Source organism: Eschrichtius robustus, chromosome 1, assembly GCF_028021215.1.
Source record: "Eschrichtius robustus isolate mEscRob2 chromosome 1, mEscRob2.pri, whole genome shotgun sequence".
NCBI lineage: Eukaryota > Metazoa > Chordata > Mammalia > Artiodactyla > Eschrichtiidae > Eschrichtius > Eschrichtius robustus.
The window spans coordinates 74,567,128-74,579,539 of record NC_090824.1 but is presented as its reverse complement, the minus strand read 5'-3'; the positions used below and the strand labels follow the sequence as shown (position 1 = coordinate 74,579,539).

The 12,412-nt window shown below is 55.0% G+C and overlaps 1 protein-coding gene across 1 annotated transcript; it reads right to left on the bottom strand.

The window, feature by feature from the left end:
- Positions 1-763: 763 nt before the first annotated feature.
- On the bottom strand, positions 764-10,318 carry AJUBA (ajuba LIM protein). Its single transcript, XM_068547753.1, has 8 exons — positions 8,945-10,318; positions 6,051-6,152; positions 4,353-4,420; positions 4,172-4,234; positions 3,317-3,447; positions 3,181-3,232; positions 2,407-2,475; positions 764-1,952 (listed from the first exon to the last, which is right to left on the bottom strand). The coding sequence occupies exons 1-8, from the start codon at positions 9,975-9,977 to the stop codon at positions 1,797-1,799; spliced, it is 1,674 nt and encodes a 557-aa protein (XP_068403854.1). The 5' UTR covers positions 9,978-10,318; the 3' UTR covers positions 764-1,796.
- Between the last annotated feature and the right edge of the window lie 2,094 nt (positions 10,319-12,412).

Below are 12,412 nucleotides of genomic sequence, written 5' to 3'. Positions count from 1 at the left end.
TTTTTAGTGGATTGGTTTTAAGAGATCTAGCCAAACTGATCAGAACCAAGTGAAAGTGTTTTGCCTCTCTGGCTCCTGGAACCTCACAGTTTGGGAGCTGTGGTGGATATAACTCTGGTTTCCTCTGTGAGGCAGCAGGTCTGGAGAGCTGAACTACTACTAATGAACCAAGTGTAAGAGTCCCCTGACGAGAGAGAGAGAGAGAGTGTGTGTGTGTGTGTGCCCGTGTGCACACAAATGTATACTAGAGATACAGACTAGAATCAGACCTTTAGAAAATACTGGAACCCGCCTGTGTGTGCCTGTTATGTGCTACAGCACAGGCTGCACACCTGGAAAGGCCAGTCACCCACATCATGGCAACTGGAGGGCTCCACCTCCACAATCCATTTGGAATGTCTTGATCTTTGGTCTCTGGCCCTTGGGGCCCTCCCTAGAGGACTCTTCTGCCAGGGCTACAGAGTGCCTTCCTTTTCTTGACTGGCCTCAGAGGGGCCCACTGGCCAGAGGAATTTGTCAATGGTGGTGACGGCAGCAGCAGTGACTGCATCTCAGATATACTGGGTTGGCCAAAAAGTTCGTTTGATGTTTTCCGTAAGATGGCTCTAGGAGCGCTTAGTTGTCTTTAACTTCATTTGAAACAATTTTGTTAGATTGTATTGTGACAGCTATCATATCAGTGTGCATTTTAAAAGAAACTTATAAAAATTGGTGTATTTTTGTGTAGCCATTTTAATATTGAAGATGGAAGAAAAAAGGAGCATTTTCGGCATATTATGCTTTATTATTTCAAGGAAGGTAAAAACACAACTGAAATGCAAAATAAGATTTGTGCGGTGTATGGAGAAGGTGCTGTGACTGATCGAACGTGTCAAAAGCGGTTTGCGAAGTTTCGTGCTGGAGATTTCTCGCTGGCCGAGGCTCCATGGTCGGGTAGACCAGTTGAAGTTGATAACAATCAAATCAAGACATTAACTGAGAACAATCAATGAGGGAGACAGCTGACATACTCAAAATATCCAGATCAAGCGCTGAAAATCATTTGCACCAGCTTGGTTGTGTTAATTGCTTTGATGTTTGGGTTCCACCTAAGTTAAGCGAAAAAAAAACGTTCTTGACCATATTTCCGCATGCGATTCTCTACTGAAATGTAACGAAAACGTTCCGTTTTTAAAACAAATTGTGATGGGTGATGAAAAGTGGATACTGTACAATAACGTGGAATGGAAGAGATCGTGGGGCGAGTGAAATGAACTACCACCAACCACACCAAAGCCCGGACTTTATCCAAAGAAGGTGATGTTGTGCATACGGTGGGATTGGAAGGGCGTCCTTTACTATGAGCTCCTTCCAGAAAACCAAATGATTAATTCCAACAAGTACTGCTCCCAATTAGACCAACTGAAAGCAGCACTCGATGAAAAGCATCCGGAATCAGTCAACAGAAAATGCATAATCGTCCATCAGGATAACGCAAGACCGCATGTTTCTTTGATGACCAGGCAAGAACTGTTACAGCTTGGCTGGGAAGTTCTCATTCATCCGCTGTATTCACCAGACATTGCACCTTCGGATTTCCATTTATTTCGGTCTTTACAAAATTCTCTTAATGGAAAAAATTTCAATTCCCTGGAAGACTGTAAAAGGCACCTGGAACAGTTCTTTGCTCAAAAAGAGAGTTTTGGGAAGATGGAATTATGAAGTTGCCTGAAAAATGGTAGAAGGTAGTGGAACAAAACAGTGACTACACTGTCCAACAAAGTTCTTGGTGAAAATGAAAAATGTGTCTTTTATTTTTACTTAAAAACCGAAGGAACTTTTTGGCCAACCCAATAACTGGCAGGGGGCTGTCGGGCATTGAGCCGCTGCATGTGACAGCCGTGGCAGAGCAAGTGCCCATCCAGAGGGAAGCAGCAGCAGCCTTCCTCGTCACTCAGCTGCATCCGGCAGTCCTAGGGAAGAAGGACACCTAGTTTACCTCAGCCCAGGCACCGGGGACATCGTGGAAGTCGGCCCTGCTGGGCACTAGACTCCCAGTGACTGGGAAAAAGGGGGCGGGGCTGGAGGGGGATGAACTCCCAGAAGAGAAACCTGAGAAAATACCTCAGCTGGACGCCAGGTGTCGCTGCTACAGCAGAAATAATGAGACAGGCTCCCATTTCCAGCTGTTACCAGGAGTCCCTAGTTTTAGGAGTCTTGACTCTGGGGAAGCCAGATTTAGAAAGGACTAAACGACCACACCCAGAGAGAGTGGCTGAAGGACGCGAAAGAGACTGGAGATGGGTCAGAGCACCTTCCTGGTTTCCCGTATCCTAGACCTCTCCTACAGACTCTGGCAGTTCTAGGACTTCACTCCCCCAGCCCCCTTCTAGCTCTCGTCTGGGATCCCGGGCACCCAACACTCACCTCGCAGTGGTAGCACTCAAAGTGATAATCTCGGTCCATGGATATCACCCTCACAATGTCCTCACAGCCCTGAAATAATGCACACCCCCATGGGCATGAGAGCAGCACGATAACCCCAACTCTCCCCTCCCCCACCAGCCCCCCTTCCAACGGGAAGATCATACAGAGGCCTCCAGAGCCTCTCTGCCACCGTCTGCAGCTTTGAGGTGGCCTCTGCAAACCCTGTGGGAACCTTCCCCCTCTCCTTCCTTGGCACTGCCTCCAGGAAGGCATGTCCCCTCGCGGAGCCTCGCCTCTGTCCAGGGGCTCAGGCCTTACAGAGGGAAAGGAAAGGGGCAGGCTGCATCAATAACGTAAGCTAAGCCGGGGACGAGGAGACCCAATAGGGCCTGGTTCCTCATGGGCTTTTGGCTTCTCTCCCTTGGCACACACAGCGTAAATCATTTCTGACCCCTTCCTACCAGCCCTGAGGATTCTTCCCACCTTTTTCCAGCCCCTACATCTGGGGGCTGGTGACCTTGACTTCAAAGAAAGTCTCCTTCTCTGGACTGGGAGAAAAGAGATGGAGCCTGGCTCCAGCAAGGCTGTCAGACAAGTCCAGGCCCGGATGTTGGGGTCAGGGTGATGACCCAGAGAGCAGAGTCACACGGGAATCTTCGCGGAGTACATTCCTCAGCACCACTGCCTCCCAGGGGAGGCCAGGCGGCATGTCCCCAGTCCCTCCCCAGAGGCAGCAGCACTGGCTGCCCTGCAGGAGAACACAGACATACTGACCTCTGAGGGGAGGATGGGTTGGCCACAGGCCGCACACTTAGGAGCGTAATTCCTGAAAGAGAGAGGACAGAGGGGAGCTGAGGTGGGGGGAATCCCTGAGCCCAGGTCCACACCACACCCTGGGCGGGGCACTCACTTGTGGTAGTCTGTGACACAGTACACCTGGTTGGAGAAGTCCACAGTGAAGGGGATGCCGTCCAGGCACTTGTTGCAAACGATGCATCGGAAGCAGCCGGGGTGATAGGACTTTCCCATTGCCTGGAGGATCTGGCTCGGGGGGGCGGGAGGAGAATCAGTCTCTGCTCTCCAGCTACCAAAGACGTTCCCTGCTGCTCCCACTAACCTCATCTGAGCCCCTGCTCTCGTCCTAGAACAATGCTGTGTAATCTGGGAGGACCAAAGAGTCTTAAAATGGAGGCAGAAACCCTGAAAAAGGTCTTAGGGAGCCTCCACGCCAGTGTTTCTCAGCCTTGGCTGCATATCAGGGTCACCCAGGGAGGTTTTTAAGCCCATCAATGCCTGGGTCCCACCCAGAAGTATTCACCACAGTCTCTGGTGATGACCCAGCATTGGTATTTTCTTTACTTCTTCCCAGGTGATCTGCTAGGCTGCCAGGGCTGTGAACCACTGATCCAACCCAACTTCTCCTTACAGAAAAGAAAACTGAGCTTCAACTGATCCCAACCAGTAGCAGAAAGGGGATTAAGCCTCAGGACCCCACGCCGCTGGCTCAGGTGGAGGGCCGGGCTGTGCCTGCAGAGTTAGGGAGTTAGAGATCACAGGAGCCTGGGGTGGCAGGCTGAGGAGTCCAGACTTGATCCCATAGGCAAAGAGAAGCCACTGTAAACAGTGGTTCTCGGGAAGAATGGGATGCAAGTAGTTGCTGATAGGTTTCCTCCCCCCACCTTTTCTCAGTATGCATTTAGTTCCTGATTCCACCCCTCGGCCCCTCAGCCTCACAGTCTCAGCTGAAGACACTGTGCTTACTTACCTTCTCCAAAATCAAGTGACCACAGACACAGCATTTCTCAGCTGCCTCCTGAAACCCTGAAAACTAGGAGGAGACCAAGGGAGGATGTTACGGGCTGAGAATGACCTGATGGGTGGAACCCCAGTGGGCCACAGAGAAAGGGGTGGGAGCCAATTCCAGGCCCAGGGGACCCCTCACTCACCAGATAATCTTCCTCACAGTACACAGAGCCGTTGACGCTGTAGAAAGCCTTGCAGCGCAAAGTTCGCCCTAGAAGCAGTAGACAAGGGGCTGGAGCCTCTCCCAGGGTCCAGGCACAGGGCGTCCCCGCCATGGGGTAACTGCTCTCCGGTGTTTCATGATGCGTTTAAATCTGGATTTCAGTGCTTGTCCGCCTAACTGCTGTCTGTCCCGTCTCCCCACACAAATACCCCATCTGATGCAATTCCAATTTGTTTGGTCTCACTCCTGCCAATTCCCCACTCCTTTGCTTGCTGCTCTTCCAGCTCCTGCCCCCTCAACAGTTTTCTGTGACCCTGCTTTAAAGGGGTGCCGCCTTCTCCAGTGCCTGTGCTTGCTCGGGGAGCCACCTGGGAAAGCAAAGCCAACCACAGGCTGGGGGACAAGGTCAAGGAGCTCTGAACACGGGGCCCTACAATGCGCTCAGAGACAATCACACTGTCATGGACTTTGCCCTCTGGGACCTTTCAACCCAGGAGCTTCTGCACAGCTCTCCTGTTCTCCTAGCCCTGTCTGTCTCCCAGGGATAGGCTCCATGGAGGTCAGGACATACTGGAACTACTGCTGGGGACAAAGTGCTTTGTTTGGGAGCAAAGTCGGTCCCCTTTCCTGCTGCACTAGGCTGCTTCCCCAAGCTTAGAGGGACCCAGAGTCTCCGGGGTCAGCAGCAGCCCAGGATCTTCTGCAAGCAGACAAGGCAGGACCGCTCCCCGTGAAACCAACACCCAGGAACTGCTCCAGGGTGTCTAAATTATCAGGGATGAGGAGGAATGAGAATTGGCAAGTTTCCTACCTCTGCCCTCTTCTCATCAAAATCTCCACTTCCAGCTCTGCCCAGTGGTTTAGAAAAGTTGACTTAGAAACTTATGAGACACAAGGGAGTAGAGAGAGGGAAAGAGACATTCCCAAAAGAGGCTCTATAAACAGAAGGACAAACAGATAGATGAACCTAAAGGGAGCCAGGCAGGGGCTGGGAGTGGCTGGAGTCAGACAGGCAGAGATAGGAAATTAAAGGTCCAGCAAAGGAATCAGAGTGGGTAAGCAGGGGGGCCGGGTAATGAGGGAGGTGAGGGAAAGGCTGGGGAGTTGAGGCCGCTGGGAGCACCCCCTGCTCCAGGCGGGCCTCCTGAGCTAACAGCAGCGGGCATTCCTGGAGCGTGATGTCATCAGCTTGGCATGGCCCAGTGGCCTGCACTCCAGCGAGGTGGCTGAACTCTGACCAGCCGAGAGAAAACCCCCCTCTCCACTCCCCCACAGCTCCCCGCTCCCTCAGCCCACCCCACCCTTCCCACATTCCAGTCTTTCACTGTCGCCCCAGGCAACTCGGCTGCCCAAGACCAAGCCCCTCCAAGGAGAGGCTGGAGGGCTGGGAGGGAGTCCAGGCTGGGCAAGCAGGAAGGCAGAAAAAAGAGGGAGGAATAGAGCGGAGAAAAGAGGCTCAGCAGAGGGAGGGCTGACCTCAGCAAGCTGACCCAACATGGGGGCGGGCGGGAGAGAGCCAGGTAGAGCACAGAGAAGGGAAGCAAGAGAGAAGGTGGGGGCCAGACCAGCAAATGGAGAGGCACAAGCCCTGCTTTCCCTAGGCACTTATGAGTGTGTATGTGCGGAGAGTGCTTGAGGCCTCAGGCCCTGGTCCAGAAGGTCTGGGGGCTGCACTCACCACAGGAGCAGCAGACAAAGCACTGGGTATGGTAGAGGCTGTCCAGAGCCTGGCAGGCGTTGCTCTGCCCATAGATGCCTTTGTTGCACTTGATACAGGTGCCTGAGAGGAGAGAAGAAGTTGTCAGCATCAGAGCGCACTCCCCCAGCTCAAAACCAGGGATTCCTCATCTTTCCTGATGGCAGAGGACCACCAGTCACAGCCTCCTTTTGACGGGCTCCCTTTTGGGAAGAGAGAGTTAATGGGATGCAGCAAGGTCTTGGCTGGGCAGACTTATTCTTGTTTACTGATTAATCAACAGACATTTTCTGAACATCTATTTAGTGCCTCGCAACAATATTATGCCCAATACTGTGGAAAATTGGAGAGACTCAAAGATACGGTCCCTGGACTTCAGACGCTTGGTTTCTGTTGGGGAGAAAAGACTAATCAGGCAACATATGATCCCCGTTGCACTGTGTGGGACAGTCAGAGATGTGAGTCCATAAGGGCCCAGCAGCAGGCTGGAAAAAACTTCCTAGTGAAAGCACGCCAGGTCCAGAAAGCCTCTCCAGGACCTCGGCTTCCCCATCTGTCAAATGAACTGCCATTCAGCTACAGAATGACTTCTGCTCTGTACCTCTAGGCTTTCCAAAGATGGAAAGAAGGATCTGGCTCAGCAAAGGGCCCTGTGCAGAGGGGACCATGTGAGTGTGACTCCTCTGGGGAGGTGGCTGCTGAGAATGCAGGGTGTGTTCCAAGGATTGAGGGTTGCAGAGGAAGGGGGGGAAGGGTGGCAGAACCCCTAATGTCTCCCTGTCATCTTCTATCATAGGAGGAACAGAGCCAAACTGCTCTTCCCTGACATCTCCCCTAAAATACATAACACCTGGCTCTGGCACCCGCCTTTCCTGGGTGTGTTCTTCCCTCCTTCCACTCCCCAATTCCAGGCCCATGAGTGAGGGCTAGGGCCTGTCTTTGGGGAACAGATCCCAACGGGCCCGCCTCACCCCGCCCCACCTCTCCCCCTCGGCACACTGCCACACTCCTTGCCTGTTGGGGCCCATCCAGTCTTTGCCCAGGGGCTTGGGAGCCCGTGCAGCAGCTGCAGCGACTGATGGGCCCAGGCCTGTCCTGCTCCCACCCTCTGGCAGCTGGGCAAGGCTGTAGCCAAGGAAGAGGGCCCCTACTAGGGGCAGGAGTAGGAGGGTACAGTCAGGCTGGGGGTTCTGTCAGAGGAGGCAACCTGACCCCTAGGGAGAGAAGCACGCCTCCCCCCCACCGGGGTCAAAATTCGGCTTCCCCAGGGGAGGGGAACTCTGCCCCAAGATTGCCATGCCAGGGGGCCCTGTCAGAGCCATTGCTCTGGGAAGCCTTGGACATTACGGGAAGACAAGAGCCAACTGCTCAGGCATGTCCGCCTCACCTCCTCTAACCCAGCATATCCACTCCTAGGTTCTTCCTGCCATTTTACTGCACTCTCTCCCAGCTCCATTCTTCCTTCTGGTTCTGATGGCTTAGCCGAGGAGACTTCTCTCCACCCATCAGCCGCTTCTCCCCAGCCTCAAAAGGAAACTGCTAAAAGGATCCTGTCACTTAGTCTCCCTTGACCAAAGCATCATCTGCTCTGGGTTTTCCTCTCTCAGGTGGGGGTGGGGTGGGGGGGAAATGGGGGGAGGTTGGAGTTGAACCAGCCTGCAGCCCTGCTACCTCTGAACCTCCTTCCCAACCTTCCTTCCCTGGCTGGGTTCCTCTCTCTATTTACATTTCTAGCCACAGAGTTCTAGAGCATGGGGTCCGGGGCAGGAACATGGATGGTGAGAAAGGTGAGAAGATGCTGGGAACACTGAAGAGGCCCACAGACCTAGGGGCGGGCCCTCCACTTCTTTCTGTACTTCCTGTCACAATCAGATTAGCATTTTTTTATATAGTGAAGTGGTGCCTGTGGGTCTCGGCTAAAAGATCGTTCAAGACGCCAATATCCCCCCCCCCATAGCCGAGACATATAATCAATTAACACTTCTTGAAGGTAACTGCGTCCGGGAGAGAGGCGGCGACCGGGTTTCTTTAGCAGGAGGAAATAAGGGGCTACTTCGTGCCTGAATTCTGAGCAGGTTATGGCCAGAACTGAAGCCCGGGTTATTTCTGGCAGCTATACACGGTCGCCATCCATCCAGGGGTGATGTTGTACCGGTGGTCAAGGCTTCTGCCCTGACTTCCGGAGGATGGGGAAAACAGAAGCTGACACCACCGGGTCTCGGCTTAAATGCCCACCCACGCACGGAGCCAGCAGGACTGGGGCCAGACAGCAGTAGGGTCCCTGCTTTCCGTCCCAGGGCTTTCTTCCTCCCCCCGGGCTCCATTTCCCCGACCGCGGCCACAGCTCCGCGCGTGTTAGGAAGCAGCTCCCCCACCCCCTGCACCCCACCTCCGCCCAGTGCCGCGCGGCCGGCCCCGCCCGCGGGCACCTGGAGCGCCCGGGCAGGAGCCGGCACGCACGCGGCCCACCCGCCCCGCCCCCCCACCCGCGCATTCCCCGAATTCCTGCGGGCGGAGCCTGGGCCCGGCTGGGGGCGCGGCGCGCAGGAGCCTGAAGGGGCAACGCCGCCGAGGGGGGAGCAAGATGGGGGGATGCTCTCCCAGCCCCACTTGGTTCCCCTCAACAAGGCCTCCTACCGCGAAAAACCCAGGCTCTAAAGCTGAGGAACTGGGATTCACGAGATCATCAAGGGGGTTGAATTTAGCAGGAATAAGGTGCCCGTGGTCCATCTGAAACCCAGTGGGAAGGGGAAATTCCTCTTGCCTCTTTTCCCCCGCGTCTCTGCCTCCGACTTCCCAGCGCCCGCCGCCGGGGCAGTGGGGAACCGAATGCGGTGACGGGTCTCTTCCCGTCCCTAACCACTTCTCTCACTCACCAAAGTAGTCCTCTCTGGACTCCGGCTCCCGCATCCGGGCCCGGGCGGCCTCTGGAACGAACGCACCTGGCGGCTCCTCGAGACCTGACGGCTCAATCCCCGAGGGTTCCCCGCGGGCGCCGGCTTCTCGCCCACCTGTGCCCACCGTCAGGCGCAGCAACGCTGTTAGTTCATCTTGGTATCGGGCGCCCGCGGCGCAGTCCCCGTAGCCAGTCACCGAGTGTCGTCCGGGTTGCGCCCCTCGTCTCTCCAAGGGCCCTGCCGCTCCCACTCCGGCCCCGGCTAGAGCTCCCGGGCTGCCCAGGGCTGGGGGATACGAGTGGCGGCTTTCCTGGCAGCCGAACCCCGCGGGCCGATGAGCGCACAGTCGGTCCAGGGCAGCGTGGAGCTCGGGGTAGGCGGACGGCACCCCTCCAGAGGAATAGCCCGCCGGAACCCCGGCCAGAGGTGGGCCAAACAGGCATGGCCCGGCGGGCAGGGGGCTGCCGTGGCGCTGGTCGTAGCCCATGCTGATGCCGCTGGTACGGTTGCTGCAGGGTCGGCTACCTCCGGCTCCACCAGCCCCCGCCCCGTCCAGCAGCAGACTGCCCCGGGGGCTGGACGGCTTGCTCGCGTCGCTGGCTGAGCTACTGGCGAAACTGGAGCGGGGGCTTAGGGCTGGGGCCGTCTCCAGCCGAAAGTCGGGGGGCAATGACTGAGGTAGAGGCAAGGCCCGGGTGGAAGGCGGTCCCCCGGGAAAGGAGCCTTCGTAGCGCGGCGCCTCAAAGGAGCCGCGAGGGTTCCGCTCAGCGTCCAGGGGGCCTTGCTCCCGGGCTGGCTCCAACGGCTCATCCCCAGGTCCCCCAGTAGCTCCACGGGGCCCTGATTTCCTAGGTCCCCCCAACCCACTCAGGCGCCCCTTGCCCGGCCCGGGGGTCCCATCAGACCCAGACCTGCTAGATTCACCCTTTCTGCGGCCGAACTTGGCGCTGCCGGAGTCCGAGAGTCTTAACTTCTCCAGCAGGCGACTGGCTTTCTCCCCTAACCGCTCCATGCCCTCGGGCCTGGGGCCTCCAGCCCCCTCCCCGCCCGGCACCCTGCAGCGTCTCGGCGGCCGCCTCTCTTTCCCTGCGGCCGGACTTCGCTTCCCCAGGGGCACAGGATAGGCACAGGGGTTTAGCGGGCGCCCCGGATGCCCGGCGCCAAGAATCCCGCAGCATCCCCCAGCGAGAGGGGTTGCGTCCCCCCGCGCATCAGGGGTTAAGCGGGGCTAGAAGTGCCTACGGCCGCGGCTGTCCGGTCCGCAGGTCTATCTGTTCACGCGTCGACTCGCCCGGCAGCCCCACTCTCCCAGGCCCCCGCCCCCCTCGCTCACACACTCAGCACCGACTCAACTTCTCTCCCAAACTTTTGTCTGCCTGGCCGGATCTACTTTCCTGGAGGGGCGGAGCGCCGTGTGCGAGACGAACGGGGGTGTCGGCGCAGGAATCTGGTGCGTCGGCAAGGGGGGGCGGGTGTTGGTGCTAAGTGTCCTGGAGCTGGAGATCCGCCGACTGGAGGCGAAAGGAGGGCGAGGGGCAGTTGGGACAGTTGGTACTACATCAGTCAAGAATTGGGACATGAAAAAGTGGGGGAGGGGGAGGGGAACTCTTTGTTTGCAGTTGGAATGCGCGGAGGGGCACGGTGGAATGTCGCGGTCCAGAACGGGGCGACGCGAGGCATGTTGTGCGCAAACACCGTGACTTTGTTTCTAGTGTGGGGACTGTGGGAGAGATGAGAAGGGACTGATACAGAAGCAGTGAGACAGGGAGAGAGAAGAAAGGTAGATACATAAAGAGGTTCAGAGACGCGTAAGAGCCCAGAAAGGCGAGGAAGCCCTTATAGAGAGGTGGTGGAAGACAGGTATGGAAAGAAAGGAGAGCCGGACCAAAGGGGATCGTGGGTGGTGCGGAGACGGAAGGCTGAACAGACCAAGAGAAAGACAAATTTGTTCAGGTCCAGAGAGAATGAGAGACAAACAGATAAGCTGCAATAAAAAGACAACTTTCTGAACCCAAAACTCTGTAACGGGAGGGAGGGAGCTTTAGTGTGTATATAAAAGGAGAGGAAAAGGCTTGGGACTAATCTTTACCTTCAGGGTAGGACAGATAGAGGGATAGATAGACACCCCCTGGTGTTGGGAAATGAGATTTTTAGCAAATATTCAGGTGACTGGGGATAGAAGGCCCGGTTTTAGAGCTAGCGAACGCCTCGCCCTTGGTTGGCCCACAGTAGTTGGTGATAAAGAATAAGTACTAACTTAAAAGGGAGAAAAAGAAAATGTCATTTAGAGGAGATAGCAAGTGAAAATGATCAAGGTGGAAAAGGAAAAGAGGCTGATCGTGGCCATACTAGAAGGATCAAGAATAAGGAAAAGAGGAAGCCATGGCTGAAGCTGAACATGCCTAATTAAATATCAGCCAACTGATTTTGCCCAGACTAGCACATGGGGGGGGAGAGGGGAATGGAGAAAGAAATGACTCCTTTGTATTTAGATAGTAAATCCGTATGAAAATTATATGCAAACAAATCATGCATATTATTTTCATCTCAACATTTTGAACACCTTTTATAATTTTAGTGTAGCCTTAGGGAATGGGGGAGGAAAGGAGGTTAATATCTTTGGGGAAATTAATTTGGCACAAACTATTTGGCTTCTCTGTCCTAGCTGCATTGTCTCCCTGACCTCATCTCTCCTGAGAATCAGCCTCTCTCTGTTTCCCAGGTCAGGCCTACAGCTTTTCCCTGATCCAGAGGAGAGTTTACTCTCAGATTGGAAGCAGGGAGGACTGAAAGCATTAGTAACCGAGGGGAGCTATCAGGTTGCATCCAGAACCTGCTGTGAGCTATGTCTTCAGAATCAACCATAATGTTCTCCCTCCTTTCCTGTTTCCACATGGGGAAGGAGAACTCGGATTCTTCCTTCCAATTACTTACATCCTCTAATATTTGGGAACTTTGCTCCTTTGGGGTTAAAGTGGGAGAGTAAATCTTCTGAAAAGTTGAGATGCTGTTAAAGGAGGCGCATCCAGGAGTTGGTAGTGGCAGCAATGGGCACAGTTGGGATCAACAACCTGTGTTTTCAGGGGATTAACAGGAAGGAGACGAAAGTGAAGGGGGTGTGGTGCACTGACAGCGCATGCTCCAGTAGTGCTCACGCCCTCTGGGTAGCCACTCCATAGTCTGAACTGGAGCTGGGAGCTCCACAGGCCCTATTCTCCATTCCCAGGACCTTAATTAGCCTCTGTGTACACAGGTGACTCCCAAATCCATATTTCTAGCCCAGACATTCTTGGACTTAAAAACTCAGCTGACGAATAGCATCTCCACTTGGTTGTCTCAAAGGCACACAACACCCTGACCTCACCTTCCCTGCCTCCCAAAACTGGCTCCTCCAGCATTTCCTGAGTAAATGGCATCATTAACCACTTAGCTACTTAAGCCAGAAAC

Bases quoted from the DNA above. Each gene is read 5' to 3' on its own strand.
- AJUBA (XM_068547753.1), bottom strand. From the start codon at position 9,977: ATGGAGCGGTTAGGGGAGAAAGCCAGTCGCCTGCTGGAGAAGTTAAGA. The intron at 4,421-6,050 runs GTGAGTGCAGCC...TACTGCTTCTAG, and splicing joins CTTTGTCTGCTGCTCCTGTG to GGCGAACTTTGCGCTGCAAG. The intron at 4,235-4,352 runs GTGAGTGAGGGG...GTCTCCTCCTAG, and splicing joins ACTGTGAGGAAGATTATCTG to TTTTCAGGGTTTCAGGAGGC.